General features: G+C 37.1%; 1 protein-coding gene across 7 annotated transcripts in view; it reads right to left on the bottom strand.

Moving 5' to 3' along the window:
- Window positions 1–20,690, bottom strand: part of phactr4a (phosphatase and actin regulator 4a) — a 94,199-nt gene that overhangs the window by 18,941 nt on the left and 54,568 nt on the right. For 2 of the 7 annotated variants that reach the window (XM_081377113.1, XM_081377115.1), the window contains exons 1-5: window positions 14,627–15,103; window positions 7,845–8,009; window positions 7,249–7,329; window positions 6,033–6,950; window positions 4,214–4,744 (exon numbers count right to left, since the gene is read on the bottom strand). In XM_081377113.1, the coding sequence (XP_081233239.1) occupies window positions 4,214–4,744; window positions 6,033–6,950; window positions 7,249–7,329; window positions 7,845–8,009; window positions 14,627–14,681 (1,750 nt within the window). In that variant the 5' untranslated portion in view covers window positions 14,682–15,103. Of the gene's footprint in view, window positions 1–4,213; window positions 4,745–6,032; window positions 6,951–7,248; window positions 7,330–7,844; window positions 8,010–14,626; window positions 15,104–20,690 lie in introns of those variants that run through there. The other 5 variants (XM_081377114.1, XM_081377116.1, XM_081377117.1 and 2 more) reach the window with 3 other exon arrangements.

Below are 20,690 nucleotides of genomic sequence, written 5' to 3'. Positions count from 1 at the left end.
GAGAAGCTGGAAATCTTGTTGGTTTTATACAAAATACTTAAACAGAGAATATTTGTTTTCGTTTTGAATCCGATCATTTAAAAGTACACACTTAAATGTTTATAAAGGTGTATGGCTCATAAATGTGTAACAAGTATTCGCTGAGTTTTGTTTCAGTTTATAGACGTGCTCAAGAAAAAAAAGTTCACCGCGACGGAGAGGCAGAACGCACACACTGTTTATTTTCTTTATTTTACAAAAGCACAATGTTTTGATTTGATTGGAAGTGGACACATACAAAAGTAGAAATACCACAGATTCTTTTTTTATATTTATTTTTTCTGTATGACCATAAATGACGGAGAAATTTAAGTTTAAAGTGCTACAATGTGGAGAAAATCCAGCAAAACGCGCCGGCGCGTTTGTCGACCTCAGAGGGTTAATGTCTGCCTCCTTCCCTGAACTTAAAATTTGTTGCGTTAAAGTTTGATCACTTCAGGCACTACAGGTGAATAGGGTAAAACTTGTAACTAGCAGATATCACCATGAAACTTTCCCAGTTGATTACCTACATTAAGATGAGAAAAAAAATGTATTACAAGTTTTCTGTAATTTAATGTTTAAATATGCAAATTAGGCAATATCTAATTAAATCTGCACTAATTTGCATATATTTTAAAAAAACGAAATCTGAGTATTGAATGAAGCCAGGTTAAAAATATTTTTTTCATTGTGTTCACATTTTAGATGGGAAAAAATTACAGAGGGATTTATGGATATCTACTTTTGTTAACCTGTAAATCAGAATATACTGTCAATAGCCTTAAAAAATTATTTTCACCATGTTTTTTGGAATAAAATGTTATATAAAACAGGCTGGGAATAATATATTTACAAATCCCTCAGTAAATGTCTTCGTAATATAACTAGGTACAAGACTGGAAAGTTTGGTTTATATAGGTGGTACTGAAGTGGAGATTTCATTTTGAGAAAACGGGCTTTAAAGTTTTATCATCAGTCAATGAGATTGCGCATTCAGCCCTTTTACTTTCACGACTGGTTGCTGATAAAAAGGAAATGACCATATTTGGATCCGACAGAATTGTACAGGAGAGAGAGAGAGAGCTTTCCAGCGGTGCATGTGATGACAGGGTGCAGACAGCGATCGCGGAGCAGCATGTTGATTAAGAACGCCAACTTTTGTTTAATTTATGAGAAATCTACAGATGCAAACAGACAAAGTGTAGCAAAATAAAGACCTAAATGTGTATTTCTGACTTTTTTTCACCACAAGTCTGAAAGAAGGCATGTTATTGAAGACAAATATCCAAAAATCTCAAAATTGACCAGTAATATATTTTTTTTTTTTGCCTGCCGTGTCTCGCCTTAAAGAAGCAGTGCATACGCCTCTTTGTCGCCATCTCTGTTTGAAACCTGAAATTGCAGTTATTTGCAGAGTTATCCTCTTTACATGGGTTGTGCATCAGCGCCCACAAATCTAATGTTTTGAGGAATATATGTGGGTTGTCTGACAACACACCAGTGTGGATTTTCACTATATATCATAATTACAGTTACTATGTCTTGAAAGTATATCCAAAATAAGAAGTTTCACCGGAAAATGTCATCTGAACAAGTAACATGTCTGGCAACTGAAATAAATAAAGTGTTTTACAATAAATCACGCTAGCAATGGTGATTAAAACTAACAATAGCAAAGTTATCTCAGATCACGTCAAACCGTGCAAATTATTATTATTGTTATACTTTGTTCTCAAATTGTTAATATTACCAACATCAACATTGCGTGACTACGTGTCTTTAGTGTGTATTAGCGTTATCTGTAGATATCATTTTCTGTGCAGTCTAATCTCTGTCATACCATTCGAATTTCATCTAAATAAATTGTTCTTTTGACCACAAAAAAGCAATTTTATGTTCCTTAGAACTCGTTCTCTTTGAAATACAAAGCTTTTGTAAGTATAACGTATTCCCATGTACTGTATCTGTAATCAGATGCACATTTAAAACTAGAATATAATCTAATTTCAGTCAATTACTTGTGTCCAAAGTCTTTTACTTGACTACTGGTGATTCCCCAGTTGTCAACGATGACTGTCGTTTTGAACTTTCAGGATTACAAGCCGCCATGAAAACGACAAGTTTAATTCCTATCCAGCAGCTGTACGAAGAGGCTACAAACAATTCACCACCTGCAGCATCCACACACGTGATATTATAACCTTTATTTTACCAGGAAAGAAGCACATTGAGATTAAGAATCTCTTTTACAAGAGTGTCCTGGCCAAGACTGACAGACACAGCACGTTTGAGTTTAACAAATAACATCCAACAATACATACACCTATACACACAAGCAAATCCAATAAAAATTCAATATCACATACATAACTAGCTAAAACATCTACAGCCCGATGTTTCATTCTCCAAATCATTTAAAACTATTTTAAAAGTGTCCAACGGGACCAGTATCCTCAGTTTCTATGTACCTTGCAAACAATTCCTGGCAGAGGGAGCAGCAAATTTAAATGCCTTTTTCCCAAATTCAGTTCGTACCACTGGAACAGACAGTAAAAATAATTCCTGTGACCGGAGGCTATAGCTAGAAGGATACTTTTTACAGATGTATGAACAAAGATATGAAGGAAGTAAACCCAGGATAGATTTATAAATAAAAACATGCCAGTGTTTTTGTCTTCAGATGGACAACGCAGACCAGCCAACCCGAGCATACAACACACAATGATGAGTGAGAGTTTTAAAGGGGTGGTTCAGGATTTTTGACATTGGACCTCATTTTTAAGTCAGCCTGGTTGTTATTCATCAGTGGAGACATTTTTTTTTAAATTATCCAGTCCTTATATTTGGATAGTTAGCCGATGCTAGGCTAGCGCGAGTCAAGGGTAGATGTTAGCCAGCCATTAAAAACCGTTTTACTCTCTCCACAGTGCACCAAACGCAAATCAATTATAACACTAGACTATCGATGCAAATGTCCGTTGAGAGAATAATGTTAGAAATCAAACTTACCTTTCATCACATTGCATTAGTTATAATTTGTTCCCTGTAATCATAAGCCTTGTTTACAGCAGCAGCGGAGTGATATTGATTACCTAGGCAACCGAGTGAGCCGGTACACACATGTACTACACACACTGTAGGGCGCTTCTTTTCTGTGTTTACTTTTTGCCGCATTACTAACTGGAGCAAAGTAAAATTCCGCAGCTGCTGAGAAACTAGTTCCTTTGGGATCATTGAGATGAAAGGTAAGTTTGATTTCTAACATTATTCTCTCAACGTACATTTGCATCGATAGTCTAGTGTTATAATTGATTTGCGTTTGGTGCACTGTGGAGAGAGTAAAACGGTTTTTAATGGCTGGCTAACATCTACCCTTGACTCGCGCTAGCCTAGCATCGGCTAACTATCCAAATATAAGGACTGGATAATTTTTTTTTAAAAATGTCTCCACTGATGAATAACAACCAGGCTGACATAAAAATGAGGTCCGATGTCAAAAATCCCGAACCACCCCTTTAAGATTTGTTATGAACCTCAGTGCACCATGATAAATAGTGTCTAAAGCATGTAACGTGAGACACAAACTCAATTTTTGAACCTTGGGACGTAGTAATAGGCAGAAGATTATTATGAAGGATTGATTTGGATTTAAAAACAACTTGAATTTTGTTTTATCCACATTTAAAACTAGTTTTAATTCAATTAAGTTACACTGAACAATATCAAATGCAAGCTATATACTAGCCGGGACTACTTCTTTATGTATACGGACATGACGTAATGACGCAAAGACGAACAGCGGCAAACTCGTATTTCCCACAAAAACCGACCCGACCAATTCAATTTGAAAAAATTATTACAAGCTTACCAATGTCAATCTAAGGTAAGGAGACAGTTTTGAACACTGATTGGTTATTTATTTATTTTTGATTTTGGATCATTTTTAACCAAAAGTGTTATACCTGTCTAATAAAACACATAACATATTAGTGTCTTTGGTGTTTCCATGGTTTCCCAGGATAACATTTTTACAAAAATTTAGAATCACTATAATTAACTTCATACAAACTTCCATCCCTCACAGTCGTGTCTACTCTGACTAAGGTCTATGAAGAGAGCAGCATGAAGCCACATATAATCTACAGTAGCATCTTTGGAGCAGAAGCCAAAAACAGGACAAATATTGACTCACCTTGCAGTGCAGTGTTGCTGTTGTGATGGACAGGTTTGGGAGGGGGCACTGGTGGTTGTTTAGGAGCAGTAGGGGCAGTAGGGGCCGCAGGGGTGGAGTGGGCAGGAATAGCGGGCGGGGTGGAGTGGGCAGGAATGGCAGGCAAGGTGGAGTGGGTGGGAATAGCGGGCGGGGTGGGGTGGGCAGGAATGGCAGGCAAGGTAGAGAGGGTGGGAATAGTGGGCGGGATTTCACGGTCTCCTGCTGTTACAGGGGGAATGGGATTAGTGCGGGAGGAGTCATCTACATTTAAAGACACAGTCCGAGGAGGAGGTTTTGCAATGGGGGGAGCAGCGGATGACGATGATAATGAAGATGACGATGATGACGAAGAGGAGGGGGGTGAGGATGGGACTGGAGCAAGCTCTGAGGAGGAGGAAGCAGCCATCAGCCATTTGGGAGGGAGAATGGCCTGCTTATTGGGTGGCTGTGACTCTTTAGTGAAGGTACTTGCAGGTTTGGGCTCAGGAACAAATCGCACACCCAGTGATCCTAATGGTGAGCACAAGACACATGCACAAACATACATAAACACAGCTAACAAAATACACACAAGTGCACAGCACAGTCACAACAGCAGGCACAAGTACATCAGGCATAGCATGTTAACAGTGGCGGTGAGGTGCAGGAGCACTTTAAAGACCCCATTAACCAAAAAATGGGAGATTTATTATATCAACTTTTAAACAACATACATGGGATAAACCCATCAATATTTCCCACCTCAACGGTTTCAATTGTTAAAATCCCAACACTGGAATCTAGCTGTTTCATGGGGTCTTTAACACCATTGTGCTTTGAGCAAAACTTCAGCCACACAGTGAGCAACTGCATATCTTTTCTCTCTCTCCCTCCCCACCCAAAATAGAATTGCATGAATTGTATGGTCAAACTCTTGAAACTCTTTGGTACAGCTAAGCTGTTTCTCGAGAACCTAATATAAGCTGCTTTGAAGAGCTCAAGTAAATGTATTTGTGGCACAGACACACTACTGTATTTGTATCCTGACAGCAAAAACAAGACACCATACTGACATCTATTACAATCACATTAATTTGGAAAAACAGGTTGAAGCGCTAATGAAGATCATGTGTGATAAAAAAAAAACTTGTATGATATTTTACAGACATATAGAGGGCTTGGATATATTGAACTATCATTTACCTATTATAAAAAACTGTCAGTTCTGATCTAAGATAGTGTTCACACTGTTGTGAAAAAACAAAAACAGATTTGGACCACTTTTGCCTATTGTCTGAACGTAGCCTAATCACGCTGCTGCAACAGTTTGAGCCTCTCTACACCAGAGGTGTCCAATCCTGCTCCCGAAAGGGCCGCTTTCCTGCAGAGTTCATGTCCAACACACCTGGCTGGAAGTTTCTAGCAATATGTAAGACCTCGATTAGCTGGTTCAGGTGTGTATAATTAGGGCTAAGCTAGGTGCGTCACAATGAATAAGTATATCAGTGATATTCATCAGTGCCCTGACTACTGAACTAGGGAGCTGATTAAGACGCGCCACTAAACTCTAGCTAGGTAGTGGCCCTCCAGGTCCAGAATTAGACACACCAGGTCTACACTGAATGCTTCAAAGCTTAAGACGGAAGTAGCATGAGTGCACCACATCCAGTGTGACAGTATTTCTTTTTAGCCCTATATTTATGTGAATATTAAAATGAGTCCTCTAGTAAACTTCACAGTTTTTGGTGATGCCTTATTTCAATGTTATGAGACCACAAATCTATTGTCATGAATGAAGCGAGCTGGGTGGGAATTTTACCTGTTCGTGCCCTTGATTCTTCCTCTGCAGGTGTGTATCGTGGCAGTGTGCTGCTCTGGATGGCCTCCGATACCGGCCGCAACTTCGGTCCAATGTCAGATGAGCTCTTCTGAAGAATGTGCCGCATGTCCTGTTCTGACTGAGGCCTGACTAGTTTCCCATCAGACACCTGTTTCATAGGTTCTGGTCTCCTGACATCTCTCCTTTCTCTGTCATCTTTTCGATCTTTTTCCTCACGTCTATCCCGTTCCTCTCTTCTTTCCCTGTCTTCCCTCCTTTCAATCAGCTCCTTTCGCTCTCGATCGTCTGCCCTCTCGGGCTCATCTCGCCTTTCGTGATCTTCTTTCCTGTCTCGTGGCTGTTTCCTGTCCCTGCTCTCCCTCCAGTCTTTTTCTTCCCGTTTTTCTCTGTCATTCCTCCTCTCTTTCTCACGTTCATCTCGCTCACCTCTTCCATGCGAGTCCTCTTTATCCGGCTTCCTATCTCGTCTGTCTCTATCATCTCTACGTTCAGCCTTTACATCCTTCTCATCTTTTCTATCCCTTCGTTCTCTGTCCCTACCCGCCTTCTCATCTCGGTCGTCCCGCCGATATCGTCCCTCCTCCTGTCCTTGTTTCTCTCTTGGTAACGATCCTGCACGTCTTTCCAAGTCTGACTCTAGTCGGCTGCGTCGTTCCGTTTCAGGTGGTAACCGTGTTCGAGCGTCCACATCCAGCGGCTGACGGTTGCGACTGACATCGGAAGGTGCTCTGTTGCGCCGCTCCGGTTCAGGTGCGAGGCTATTCCTCTGTTCTTCTCCGTGTGGTCGTGAAGAGGGTGCCTTAACTTCTGATCCTGTGTCTGACCTGCGTTCTCCAGGTAGTTGAGCAGTGTGGCCATTCTTTATTGGAGGAGCTTTATGATTCACGTTATTACTCTCTGAAACATATATGGGTAATGGATTAAGACAGAAACCAACAGAACAAAGAAAAAACAAAAACAAGATGTTTCATGTGTATACATGTCAAAATAGGAAAGAAAAGAATAATCGCAATTTCCATTTTTGTAAAGTAACCTATTTTACTGTAGAATCATATAGAATTTTTTACATTATTTTAAATGACAACTCAGCACATAATACATTTAAAAAAATATGACCGGGACATGTTTATGAAAGAATCTGATAAAACCATAGGTTCCCCTTTAGTGAACTATTGACCCTGCTAGTTTGCCATACCATTCTCTGGGATATCCTTAAGTAACCCTCGCTCAATCAGCTCCTCCCTAGGTTTCCTCATCGAAATCTTCCTCTCCAGCACTAATCATTCAGAAAGAGAGCAGATATGCACATTAATCTCTCAAGCAGCAGGTTTTGCAAGATAGTGAGTTTTAGGGAATACTTAAATTCGCAATGCTTTGGAAAGTTGCATTGGTAGTGTGTATGCTACTATGTGTATGCTACTATGTGTATAAAAAAAATAAAAAAAAAGAAGAAGATCATGAGTGCTGGAGTCACTGTTTTGTATAAAATGCTTATAGGATCCTGTTACCTCAAAAGTTAAACAATTTAATAAAATAAAATCCTTTTTTTTTTTTTACTTTTAATAAAAATCACAAAATAATAGAAAAATTGCAAGTCTTATTTTTTTTTTAAAAATGTCAAATTTTTAATTTCCCTAATTAGTTGTTACTTGTTACTAATTTCCTAATTAGTAACAAGATTAGTAACAAATCAAAACATATCACTGTAACTTCCCCCCAAAAAAAGTTCATGTCAGATTTCGGTTTCAACAGTATTAGCATTATATGACAGTAATTAGACAAGAAAAGTACCTTCTGATGTTTCTTTGAACTTTTCACTGCTTCTCTTCTTTCTCCACTTCCAAGGTTTGAAGATCTTGCCCAGGTTGGAGAACTTGCCCTTGCCCTTTGCCGAAGGGGTTCCTGCTCCTGGATGTGCTCCATCACTCTCTGGCATACTATGATCGACTTCATCGTCTGGGGAGGAGGAGGAAAGAGAGATAAGTCGTTTCCAGGCCTGTAACTGGGTGTCCATTTTTAATTTTTTTTGCAGATTTTGTACTTTCACCAGGTAATTAAGTAAAAAAAAATTACAATTACAATGGCTAATTCTAATGTTGTGCATAGTTATGTAGTCAAATACTGATAAACAAACACGTAGTATTTTATATTAATACAACTTACAACAGAATGCAGTTTATATGTTAAATTTGATTTGTTTTTTGAAACATCATTTTAAACAGTTTTAAGTAATACACTTTCTATACAGTACGTAACTACGTATACAACTCAGAAAAACGTATCTATGCCAAAATTACTTTGGTTAATTAAGATAAAATGACTAATGCATGGCCTCTTGTGGATTTTTAGGGGCCAAGCACCGAAGGTTCGTAGGCACTTATTGTAATAATTAGTGTTCCTATTATTATATTATATTATATTATATTATTATTAATAATGTTATAAATATAAATATATATACAATGTTTTTTTACAGATTTTTTTAAAAGGTTTAAAGGAGGGCGTGACGAAAAAAGTTTGAGAACCACTGGCGTACACTAACGTCACTGGTAGTTCCTAAAGTGCTGGTGTAGAACCTACTCTGAAATAGGAGCTAGTTCCTCCAAAAGGAGTTCCTAGAACTAAAATCGTTCCTAGTTCCTGCGGTGTGAACACGGCAAAATTCGGGTACTTCTGCCAGTAGTTTTAGGAACTATGAAAAGGTTCCTCCAGTGCGAAAGCCCCTTATGCCAGCAGAACCGCTTGCTGGAAAGTTGGCTCGATTTTCACAAAAAATTTGCTTCAGACCATGTCAGCCAAAAGTTATTAAAAGCTTTGTGATTGACCAAACAGTTCTCGAACAGATCAACGAATTTTAATGGCATGGTGCCAAGCTGATTCTGATGCTGTAACACTGCAACGCTTTGTCAAATTGACACCAAACTTTTTATGTGTCATTGTCTGTTCACACTGACCACACAACATCAATTCGGTTACAGCGCCACCTATTGGTCAAAAGCGACAAGCAATTTTAATATAACGTGATTGTATTTGTGATTTTTCAGCCATTTTGACTTATAAACTAAAAATATATTTAATTACTCGTTGTTGCAGTTGCTCTGAAGCTCAAAGCCATGCTTGCATAAATTATTGTGGTTTTTTGTGCTTGGTCCTGATAATTGCTGCTTGCAGCTATATTTATTATTATGTTTAGAAAAGATGGAATTATTTTCAACAAAATGCATAATGAACTCGGTAATATATTAAACCCAAAAGTGTAAGAACACACTACATTGAATCCAACAACGAAATCACACTACAGAGAGTCACCATGGCTCTTTTAAATGGCAACATAATACCCACTGCACTATGTGTTCACAGCAAAAGGAAAAGGAAACCGACTCCGTTTATCACAATATGATTCAGTATATACTTAACATAATAACTGTAATTCCCTAAATATTTATAGTCTAAGATAACACAGTGTGACTGTAATATGTTGCTAAAATAGATTGACATAACAATTACAATAATTTCAACATCCTAATGAGTCACACTTACAAGTAACAACAGTGGGTAGAGATTCAGAAAGATTATATGGATACTGAAACTCTGACTCAAACAAGCCATGAGCGCACTGTGATTTACAAAAGAGGTTTACAAAACTTTTCTACTAAACCCAGTACCTGTAGCCATAAGAACAGGTCACATTGAGGAGTGTAGAAAGATGTGCTTCAGTTTAACTTTAACATAATACAATATCTAGATCTAATCATAGCACATCAAGCCAACTGGCCAGTTTCATGGTATTTCAAAACATCCCACAGGAATCTAAAAGGTGCCACCTTTTGAATGTGCATTTCAGAAGTATAAAAATAATTGGAATATAAAGATTAATTATAACCACATATCTATTCCCACCTGCTTGTTTAATTAATGCTGATGTTCAGCAATTATGGTAAAATAGATCGCTAAAGAAGTGTTCCAGGTTGTTAAAGTCTATTGACAGCATTCTAGAGCATTTATATTTGTATAATTTGTATAATTCCTAAATTAGTACAATGTGTTAATGTGTAAAAAAATTAAGTTAAAAAAAAAATTAGATAAAATAAAATTAAAATAAGATTAATACATGTTTTGTCACAAATACATTTCATTAAGTTCAATCCACTTAAAGTTGTAAAATTAAAGTTAACAATAGTTTTGTTTTGTATTACATCAATAATTTTTATCAATATGACTGGATACCAGATTTCTAGTACCCAGTATGTTTTGCATGAGACTGAATGCAGAGAGGTAAAATCTAAAATTAAGTGTCATTAAGCCTGTTTTTGAAAAAAAAAAAAAAAAAAAAAAAATTATGCATTTCAATGGCAACACTATCAACACCGAAATGATCTGCAGCAGTCAGGTGGTACAGGTCAGTGCTCTTTAAGTAGTTTATGTTCAATATTATTCTAATGTTATGTGCTTTTAGACATAAGATAGTTTAACACCTTCACTTGTGCGTTTTGTTTGTTCCCTGCTGTGTGTGTTTATGTGATTTGGAGGAGCCTTGGCTTTGGAGATCACTCTGAAGGGATCTAGCTTGATATTGCAAGCCTCTCCGAAAATTGCCTTCCCTACCTCTATTTTACTCGAAGCTGTTTTTTTTTTTTTTTTTACAATGAAGACTATCCAGTTATTTTATATTTATACTTCCATTTCTGTAGTAGGCCTATTGAACACTACTAATAGACCCACCTGAAACATGTAAAGCCATGTTTATTTAATGCGTCTCTTTATTCAGTTGTATTTATCTGAGCCATTGTTTGCAATTTGTTTATTTGTTCTTATTTTATAAGTTTAGTTTAGTTAAACGATTCAAGAAAAGATTCCCTGTTCTGTTTGTAAGCTATTGCAACAAAATTATATAAAAAAAAAGAGAGAGATAAATAATTTCTATGACGGTATATGGCAGTTTTCCCTGTGGTATCAAAAATGGTATCCAATTTCGATATTTCAAGGTATCGTATCGAAGTTAGAAATTCCAGTATCGTGAAAACACTAAATACAAACATAATTAAATCCTCTTGATGTTTCCTCCCTTACACTTGCTCCATAGACTGCACAGTACATGCAATTTTCCCTTTGTTTGAATAAAAATGTTGTAACAGGAAAAAGAAGGCTGTCCAAATGATGTCTATAAAGCAAGAATAATGTATTGAGAGAGAGAGAGAAAGAGAGACCGTTAAACTGGTCTGGAGACACAAGACAAGGCAAGGCAAGGCAAGGCAAGTTGTGTATGACACATGGGGAGGTTTGGAATGTTTATGGGTTTTGGCTGCTCCATTGGCATAGATGCCGCTAACTGACTAAAGCAAGTGTTTGACAGCACACAGACCTAGTTTACTTCACTCAAATGGGATTTTCCAATGAAAACACTTTAAACAAGGGTACACAAATCTTCAAATCAAAAACCACAAGCTCCTCTTATGAAGCTTTGACAATGACACGACATGGCGGTGTTACAACAACCTTCCACTGAGCAATAAAGACACATAATTACCACGTAGATTTGGCTGATAGGCAAAATGCAGAGATCCAATCATCTGTCCAGACCACAAGCTCTTAATGTCACATACTCATCATGAGATAAACACACTGTCTGTGATGTCTCTCTACAAGATAACTGTATTTTTACATTTCCTGTAAAGCAAGTAATTTTCTGAGTAAAATGTAAAAAAAAAAAAAAAAAAAGTAGGCCTACCTGTCAGAGAAAAAGTAACCACCGCTAGACTGTTGTGGGTTGTTGCCAGGGCATTGCTGTGTGGTTGCTAAGGTGTAATGTATATTGTTTCGCGAAAATTTATATATATCATCCACGTCCAAGCCCTACAACTATTATTATTATTATTATTTATTTTATTTTTTTTGATGTACCACTCATTTTTTAATTAATTTATTCTGCAACTTTTCCCATGAAATCAATGCAGATATATGGAATAGCCTCTAAATTTTGACTGGGGGTCTACTTACTGCTTACTGGAAAAACACACTGTCCTCATGTTGATTGGAAAAAGAAGGGCACGGTGACAAGAGAAAACAATGTGACTTGTTGTCATGGCACCATGACCTTGACAAAATGGAATAATAAAGTAATCAAAGTGAACGTCGCATAATAAGAGCACAGGCCACAATATACCCAACAACCCCAAGCACTGATCTTCACCTGACACACTAACACACACACCTCAATCAACGCTTCAATGAAGCACTGCCTCACACTCAATGAGCTCTTTGTTTCAGGAAGGCTGCACATTCCTCTCATATCAGTGACAAACGTGAGAATCGGATCAGTGTCGACTGTCCTGAAAACACTAAGCATAATATACAGCTATGTTAATGGTAGAGGTAGGACTTCACACAAGGACATCAAGGACACTGCTTAGTGTATAAATAAACACAGAGGTCAATGGAAGAAGTGAACAAGCTTGTAATGATCAAACATTAAGTGAGAGGAAACTAGTGGAGAGTATTGTGCAAACAGAAGATTCACGGCAACACCTTAAAACAATATGACAAGTCATCAGAAGGTGAAAAACTACTGAAAAACTGGTGGTTATTTGAAACCTAATAATACAACTTTTTTAAAATGTGTTTAAAAGAAGCCTCATGCCCATCAAGGCTGCATTTATTTTATCAAAAATACAAGAACAACAGTAATTTTGTGAAATATTATTGCAATTTAAAGATCTTGTGATGGCAAAGCTGAATTTTCAGCATCATCAGTTTTCAGAGCCACATGATCCTTCAGAAATCATTCTAATATGCTAATTTGCACTGCATTACATAAGCCCCTTTCACACAGCGCGTTGATCCTGGGAAATTGCCGTAAAATTGCTAGAGTGCCTTCTGTATGAACGCAAACACGTCCTGGGATTGATGCCGGGATCGATGCTGGGATGGGGACTAGAAACATTGCCAGGATCAGTCCCGGAACGCGTCTAAGTGAACAAAAGCCAGGACCAATGCCGTAAGGGGTATTTTGTTGCTCTTAAAAGAAAGTTTGTGTTCGTCATCAACAAAGAAAGAATGAAAAAATTTCTGCAAACTACAGTAGAATGAAGCCGAGACCAGGGAGCTCCTTACAATCTGCGGATTCCGCGCTGAAGCTGAGATCGTTCTCCAGCTTTGTGGAACGGTACGCGATGCATTAGTGTACGACCAAATCCGGAAAAAAATGCTTGACCATGGTTCGAAAGTGCAGATCATTAGTAAACTTAAGACGCTGTGTAAAAAAATCCACCAAGTGCACCACTACAATGGAAAGAGAGGCAGCAGAAGATTAGACTGGCCTTTCTACAACACATCCTGACGTCACGTGTCTTTACGGGATGTGTGTGAACGCACTCACAGATTCCTGAAAATCACTGGCAGTGTGAATGAACCAAAATCAAACGATCCCGGGACAAATCACGGGACAAATTATCCGTGTATTTTCCGGAATCTCTTTGTGAAAGGGGTAATATTTTACCATGACTAGGATTCAGGATTCTTTGATGAATATGAAGTTCAAAAGAACAGCATTTATTTGAAATGGAAAACTTTCGAAACATTATAAATGTTGTTACAGTCACTTTCGATTAATTTGAAGCATTATTGATAAATACAATTAAAATTTATTTTAAAATGAAATAAATAAAAATCTAACTAAAATCTAACAAAATTCAGACAGATAAAATAAAATAGAATTGCAACAAAAATAAATTTGTAATATGGTATTTTGACTGTTAAAAGTATTTTATGGATATATTTGGAACAAAATACAAGCATGCTGCATACTATTAAAACGTATATAAACACTATAAACAGCAGAAACAGTACTATGCTATTCAGAAAATAAGACCTCCTTCACAACAAAATTGTACAAATCGTTCATAAAACCATTCTCAGGTAAACCAAAGCATTCAATAGGCAACATTTATTTAAGAATAGATTTATGAATGAGGCCCAGAGCCTCTATTTGTTCACCATGTCTTAAAACACAAAGTAAAGGAAGGGCAAGGCTGCATGTTGGGTTCGAATTCATAATGCTGCAATTTATACGGTTGGAAAACAGCGTAACAAACCACTTGAGTCAGCCTGAATCAATAGACAGCACGAAAACAAGTTTTCTCCTTTAACACTGCTGCACACAACTCCTCGACCAAACACATGGTCATACATGATTAAAAAGATCCAATATAGAGACTGCTATAGAGAGCAACAGGCAGTTACAGCGAAGCACATTCTTATATCATCTCATAAGGTCTAATACTAAAGAAAGCGTACCTGACAGAAACATGAGAATTGCACAACCGCCAAATTCCATCAGAGTACATTGACCTGCCCCTGCCTGTCTCTTACTCCTTCCTTCATGTGAAACAAACGTACACCTGCAATAATTCAGACTAGCACAGTTGGCATCTGTACAGAGTATGCTTAAGCAATATCATCTGATCACCTCCAGCGTAAAAACCAAAACAGGTCTGGCACTGCTTACAAACCAAACAAAAGACACCATACAAAAGTTCCTGGATCAACATTCTGTCCAAAAACCAGCTGTAACTCACCTGTTATGTAGGTAAGATTTGGGTTTAAAGTCTGAGTACTTGCTCCTTGTCCCATAATCTAGCCCTGTACCCCCAAGTCCCGTGTGCCCCGTCCTCTGCCAGTCCCGGGGCCCGCGGCAGGGAGGGCAAAACACAGTTCCACTATTCTCGGCGAGCAGGTACTCTCGCTCTGTAATCCTAGAAGTTTGTGCTCACGCTCGCCGTTTCGTCCCTCCTTCTTACTTCACAACTTCTGTTTTGGTGGTTCGCTTGCACTTAGTCAACAACTCATGAAGGTCCCTCCCTCTCAGCAGCCCTGACTTCATAAATAACATACGCTGCTTGTCTGAAGTATGTCAGCTGGCCAGGATGCCAGTCATTCCCGGTGGCAGATTTTTTGGAGCCGACGTTCACAGAGGGAAACTCTGGAGGGACCAGAGGAGGTAGGAGCCAGTCTCTGCCTCTGCTGCTACACACCTTCATTTCCCAAAATGCATTAGATGGTGCAGTGTAACCAGAGAGTGGCTGTAACCTGAGATGGGGCGAGGTGGAGCCCTTGACTGGCAGGAAGTGACATCATAGAAGGCTCCAATTACAGTGAGTGAGACAGATAGTGAGTTGGCGTCACGGGCTGATTATTTATGTGTGTGTGGCATGAAATTAAGACCACTCACAGTATACTTACATTGATGCTGAGCACCTAGGCGTAACCAAAGTGGGAGGTAAAATTCTAGACAATTATGCTGATGAGAACTTAAATTAAGAAATACAGTGTTGCAATGTGGTTGGTATAGTCTTTACTCTCCTCCACTGCTCAGTAACATCTAATGAGAATATGCAAACTTACACTTTAAATGGGGTGAATATAAATGTTTTGTCTTTTTTCGCTCTGATCAAGAACATACCAGAATTGTATTTAGTGAAGTCTGTATTTTGTATAAATTAATAAAATAAAGCTTAATAAATATGAAATGAGATGAGACTGTGTGTCTTGGAGGCAGTACCTTCACATTATCTTCATGGCTAATAACTAACTTCTTTTCTGAACAATTTATGGAATGATTTTCAATAAACTGTACTAGTTAGTAATTTCAGTGAATGTAAGTAAAAGTTAGTTCTTCACAGGTTTACACATTATACAGAGTGAAAAGTAACCATATAGTTAATATGATGAATCTCACCTGTATCTATAAGTATATCTACTGTTTACGGAAGCCATAAGGCCATGCATTATCATTTTATTCTTTTTTGTTTTCTCATGATTTCAACAAACCAAAACAGTTGTTTTCTCATGATCGCAACTTAGGTTTTTATTGCATTTTAATCAAATATAAATGAAGCATTGGTGAGCATAGGAGACTTCTTTCAAAAACATTAAAACATAAAAAAAAAATTATGTGAACAATAAAAAAAAAAAAAAAAAAAAACGTAAATCAAAGAGAACTCCATGTCAACCAGTTACATTATGATTTAACCTCATGTAAATCCCTCTGGAAAAGGGAGTTCTCCACACAGGACATGATGTGGCTAGTGTTATCGTTACGTGTGGGAGTCTGGGATCAGAGAGAAGAGCTCTGGGACTAGGAGGAGAGAAAAGCAAGGCTGGCTGTGTTTAGTGCCAGTCAGAGCCAGGTTTTCCAGTGTGAGAGTGAGAGTGAGAGTGAGAGTGAGTGAGTGAGTGAGTGAGTGAGTGAGTGAGTGAGTGAGTGAGTGAGTGAGAGAGTGAGAGAGTGAGAGAGAGAGAGAGAGAGAGAGAGAGAGAGAGAGAGAGAGAGAGAGAGAGAGAGAGAGAGAGAGAGAGAGAGAGAGAGAGAGAGAGAGAGAGAGAGAGCTGTCAGGAGACAAAAGCCAGACAAGTGTTGAATGAACTAAGATAGATAAAACTGGATCATTAAATGGGATACAACTTAATGTTGGACATTAAATGGTCTTAGTTTATAAACCATTTTTTAAATATCTATTAAAAGATCTCCCAAATATCCCACTAATAATGACAGACAGAAATAAGACTTTACTGATCTGCATTTTAAATAAACATAGCAGACAGCTTTATTCTGCCATTGGAGCATGTTGACAGCACTGCCTTTTAAAACAGTTGAGACAGCGTACAACTGCAAAATTTTCCCACAATCAGTTTTATAACTGAAAAAGACTAAATTTGATTTATTTTTATTATTTAAATTCATAAGAAAAATTTCTTAAGATAAAAGATATTTTTGCATTTGAAATTCCCCTTTAGAAATAACTATCATCCCCTCAACAAAAAGCCATTAGTATTTTTCCATTGGCTTTTGGATAATTGCACAAAATAAGCTCTGTGACAAAAGTCAATGATTGTTTTGTTCCTCAAGATAATATTCACAAATGGACAAAACTTTTATGAATTTTGAAGCCTAAATACAATCGCTAGTAGTAAAAAGCTACAGTTAAGCAACACCACGGTCATATTACTTCACCACAACTAAGAGAACCTCAGAAAAGTCTTTCAATCTTTATTTAACAAAAATAAATAAAAAATGAAATAAAATAACACTTTTTGATAGGGTTAGGCTGTGCTCTCTTGGAAATTCTGACTCTAAATTGGAAATTCTGACTGCATTGTGTTGCATTATATTGTAGAAAATTCTCACTGTATAAAATTTGACATGCATCTCTTTGGGATTTGATTTAATGTTTAAAGATGTTTTAATTGATTTCCACAGTTTTCATAAAGTTTTTTTTTTATTTTTATAAATGTGCCTCCAGAAACTCTCAGGGCCCTATCATACACGATGCTGTCACCCCCCTTTTTGAGAATGGACATTAAAATGCACTATTCAAGCTTAAATGGTTGTAATTCAAGAATGCTTTGGAGTATAGACCCAAGTTTGGTCTTGTTTTAAAGGGGAAAAAATGCAGATTATTACTGAGGTGAACTCACTTCAAAAAATTAAAGTATGAAAAAGTTTTGGAAGTTTAAAATTTACATTAAATCAAATATAATTTATTTAATATTTTTCTATATATATTTTACAAAACATGTTTTACAAAAAAAATACTATAAAATCAAAGCCATATATCTAACCAAGTTGTGTTCCAAATTTGAAGTTGATATCACAAAAATTGAAGTTCCCATGAGATTTTGTTTAGGCGTACTACCAAATATAGCCACCGGGTGTCATTAAATTCCTTTGAATTTAACTGTATGCATTCTACCATAACAAATTAATAAATTTCTGTCCAAATATCACTTCTGTCACAAAATATGCAACCTTGAGACTCAGACCTTTCTGACAATATGTGTTTTGTCAAGATTAGAAAATATTTTGATCATAAATTATGAAACATGACGACGCCCAAAAGGAGAGGAGCCTGATACAATAATTTAAAGTACCGTTTCTATGGTAACATAATGTCCAATTTCAAAACAGTTTTCACAGGATGAATTCTGAGATCGTAAGCTTTCAAATGATACCTAATTTATGATAACTACTAAAATATATGATGTAATTAAAAAAGGCAATAAAAAAGGCAATAAAAAAGATAATATTATATTTTAGAGGATAATATGTATATTATACTTTTTAGAGGATAAGATTATTTTATATATATATTTTTTTTTTATTGACAAATACTAGATTAAATGTTTTATTATGAACTTTTAGCATGAAAACCAAATTTTCAATTATTAAAATTGTGTGCGTCGACTTTTTGTGACAAACGCCAGAAACGCCTGTTATGATGTCGGTTTTTTGAGGTGCGCTCTTGTCATAAATTCATCTATTACTGTTCCGGCATAAATTGTAACAAAAAACAATGCTGAAATATCTATTAAGGAGTCTTAGACCTTTCCAACGATATATAGTTTGTCATGACTAGATTAGGATTTAATAGTAATATAGTGAAGTAAATTTAGGTAGCCCGTATACGGGCAGGTGACAGTTAAGGGGTGGGCGCAAATACATTTGCGCCCATTTGTGCGCCCATGGGCGAGCTGGTCTGAAATGAGGTGTGTTCAGGCACATTGTTGGTGCGTTGCTATTTTGAGGCAACTGAAATAGACTGCGCCATTGACTTTAGACCAGGTTTTTGTTGGTCAATGGCGCAGTCTATTTCAGTTGTAATATATATATATATATTTTTTAGGGCTGTCAAATTTAGCGCGTTAATAACGCGTTAACGCAAAATCATATTAACGGCACTAATTTTTTTAACGCTCGATTAACGCAGCGCGTATTTAGTTTGACCCGTGACCCAACCCCTATATGGAGAAATGGAGATACACAGTGTTGGCAACTTAGCGACATTGCAGACCCCTTTAGCGATTTTTTTCCCTTCAACAAAGCGCCCAAACCTTATTTAGTTTCTGAGAATCTACCGGTACCGCCGGTACTGCCCTCTCAGCACGCGCGCGCGCCTCTCTCTCTCTCGCTCTCTCTCTCTATCTCTCTCTCTCTCTCTCTCTGCGTCTCACGCGGAGGAGCAGCGCTTTAATTCAGTTAAACACAGATATTATGTTGCTTCTCTAATTTTGCAAATATAGCCGAAATCAGAGCACGGATATTAGCTTATGTGTATTTGATTTCACCAGACGACGGCTCGATTATCAGAATTTTTGTGCAGATTAACGTCTTGGAAGGGAGAGCTGGTTATGTTTATTTGGTCGCGTTTCAGTCACCATTTCAAATTCATTCCGTTGTTTGACAACAGAAACAGTAAAATATACGTTTTATTGAGAATGTATTGATAATTTAGCTTCATCAAAATGGGCACAGAGAGAGACAAACTACAATGTAATAATAAATGCTAAATGTACATTTAGCATTTTCAGAAGAGCTGCCCTGTCATGCAAAAATCTAAACATTTTTGTGTTAGTAAATTGCTCAGTGCAAAGAAGAGAAGTAATGGGAACCTGGTATTTCTTTGTTCTTTCTACATGTGTCTAATAGACATGAACAAGTTCTTTGAAAAACATCTATGACCTTTGAAACATGTCTCGTCTTCATGCTATATTGACTATGGTTTTAATAATAAACATACATTTGCATAAAGCATCTATATTTATCAATGCCCACGTTGATTAGAGTATTACAAACTTGAAAAGTATAAATTTAAGGTATATTTAGAACAAATAAAAAATGTGCGATTAAATGCGATTAATCGCGAGTTAACTCATGACAATCACGCGATTAATCGCGATTAAAAATTTTAATCGATTGACAGCCCTAATATTTTTAAAGAGCCCGTTCTGCCATGTAAATAGCGAGTTTTCAGAAGTGGTTTTATTTTACAGAAACCAAATGATTTTCTTAAGCTGACTGTTTTTGAACATCTGCATTCATGTCTCAGAAGTTCTGAAAAAAAGTCATATAATAATTCAATGGAATCTGAACAATTATGATTCTCTTTCAGAGTATGGCAATACCAAGAGATTTCCAACAAGATCATGGGTTCGATTAGCCTGGCTAACATCAGACCTCTTTCTCATTGAGACGTGGTCTGGGAACCACATGTTCATTTTCTCATATTTGAGGCGTGGTTTACGAATGCCCAGAGCCGTTTATTGGGCGCTACGAATGTCTATCAAATGCGCCTGTACGTAGCTCATAGCCAATCGTTTCAATTTTACCAGATGACGTATGTAGAGCGACAGAAATTCGACGAGGAAGAAGACGAAATAAACTTGCGTTCTAAACTACTTAGAACACTATCTAAGGCTGCATCAAAAGGCAACTTCGCGTCTGCTAGTGGTCCAAAAACCACTAGCACAATGTTATATATTTTATTGACTTGTGAACTTACATTATTCCAAATGTTTCCAAAAACGTTGAAATCCAGAGAAATACGCTATTTTAACCAGGCCCGTGTCATTGCGTCGCCTGACAATCTTGTCATATCTGTTCTGCACTACCCTTGATTTCCGTAAAAACCATGGAAACACCAAAAACACTTTAATAATATGTTATGTGTTTTATTAGACAGGTAAGCAACTGTTTGGGTACCTTTATCAACAGAAAACTAATTGTTAAATAGCTCAACACGGTTAGTCTTATAGTTTAAATCTTGTTTCCTTGATTTACCATGAGTAACATGTTAATACCATGCC

Source organism: Scardinius erythrophthalmus (genome assembly GCF_964197995.2).
Source record: "Scardinius erythrophthalmus genome assembly, chromosome: 10".
Taxonomy (NCBI): Eukaryota; Metazoa; Chordata; class Actinopteri; order Cypriniformes; family Leuciscidae; genus Scardinius; species Scardinius erythrophthalmus.
This window is presented reverse-complemented; position numbering and strand designations above follow the sequence as displayed.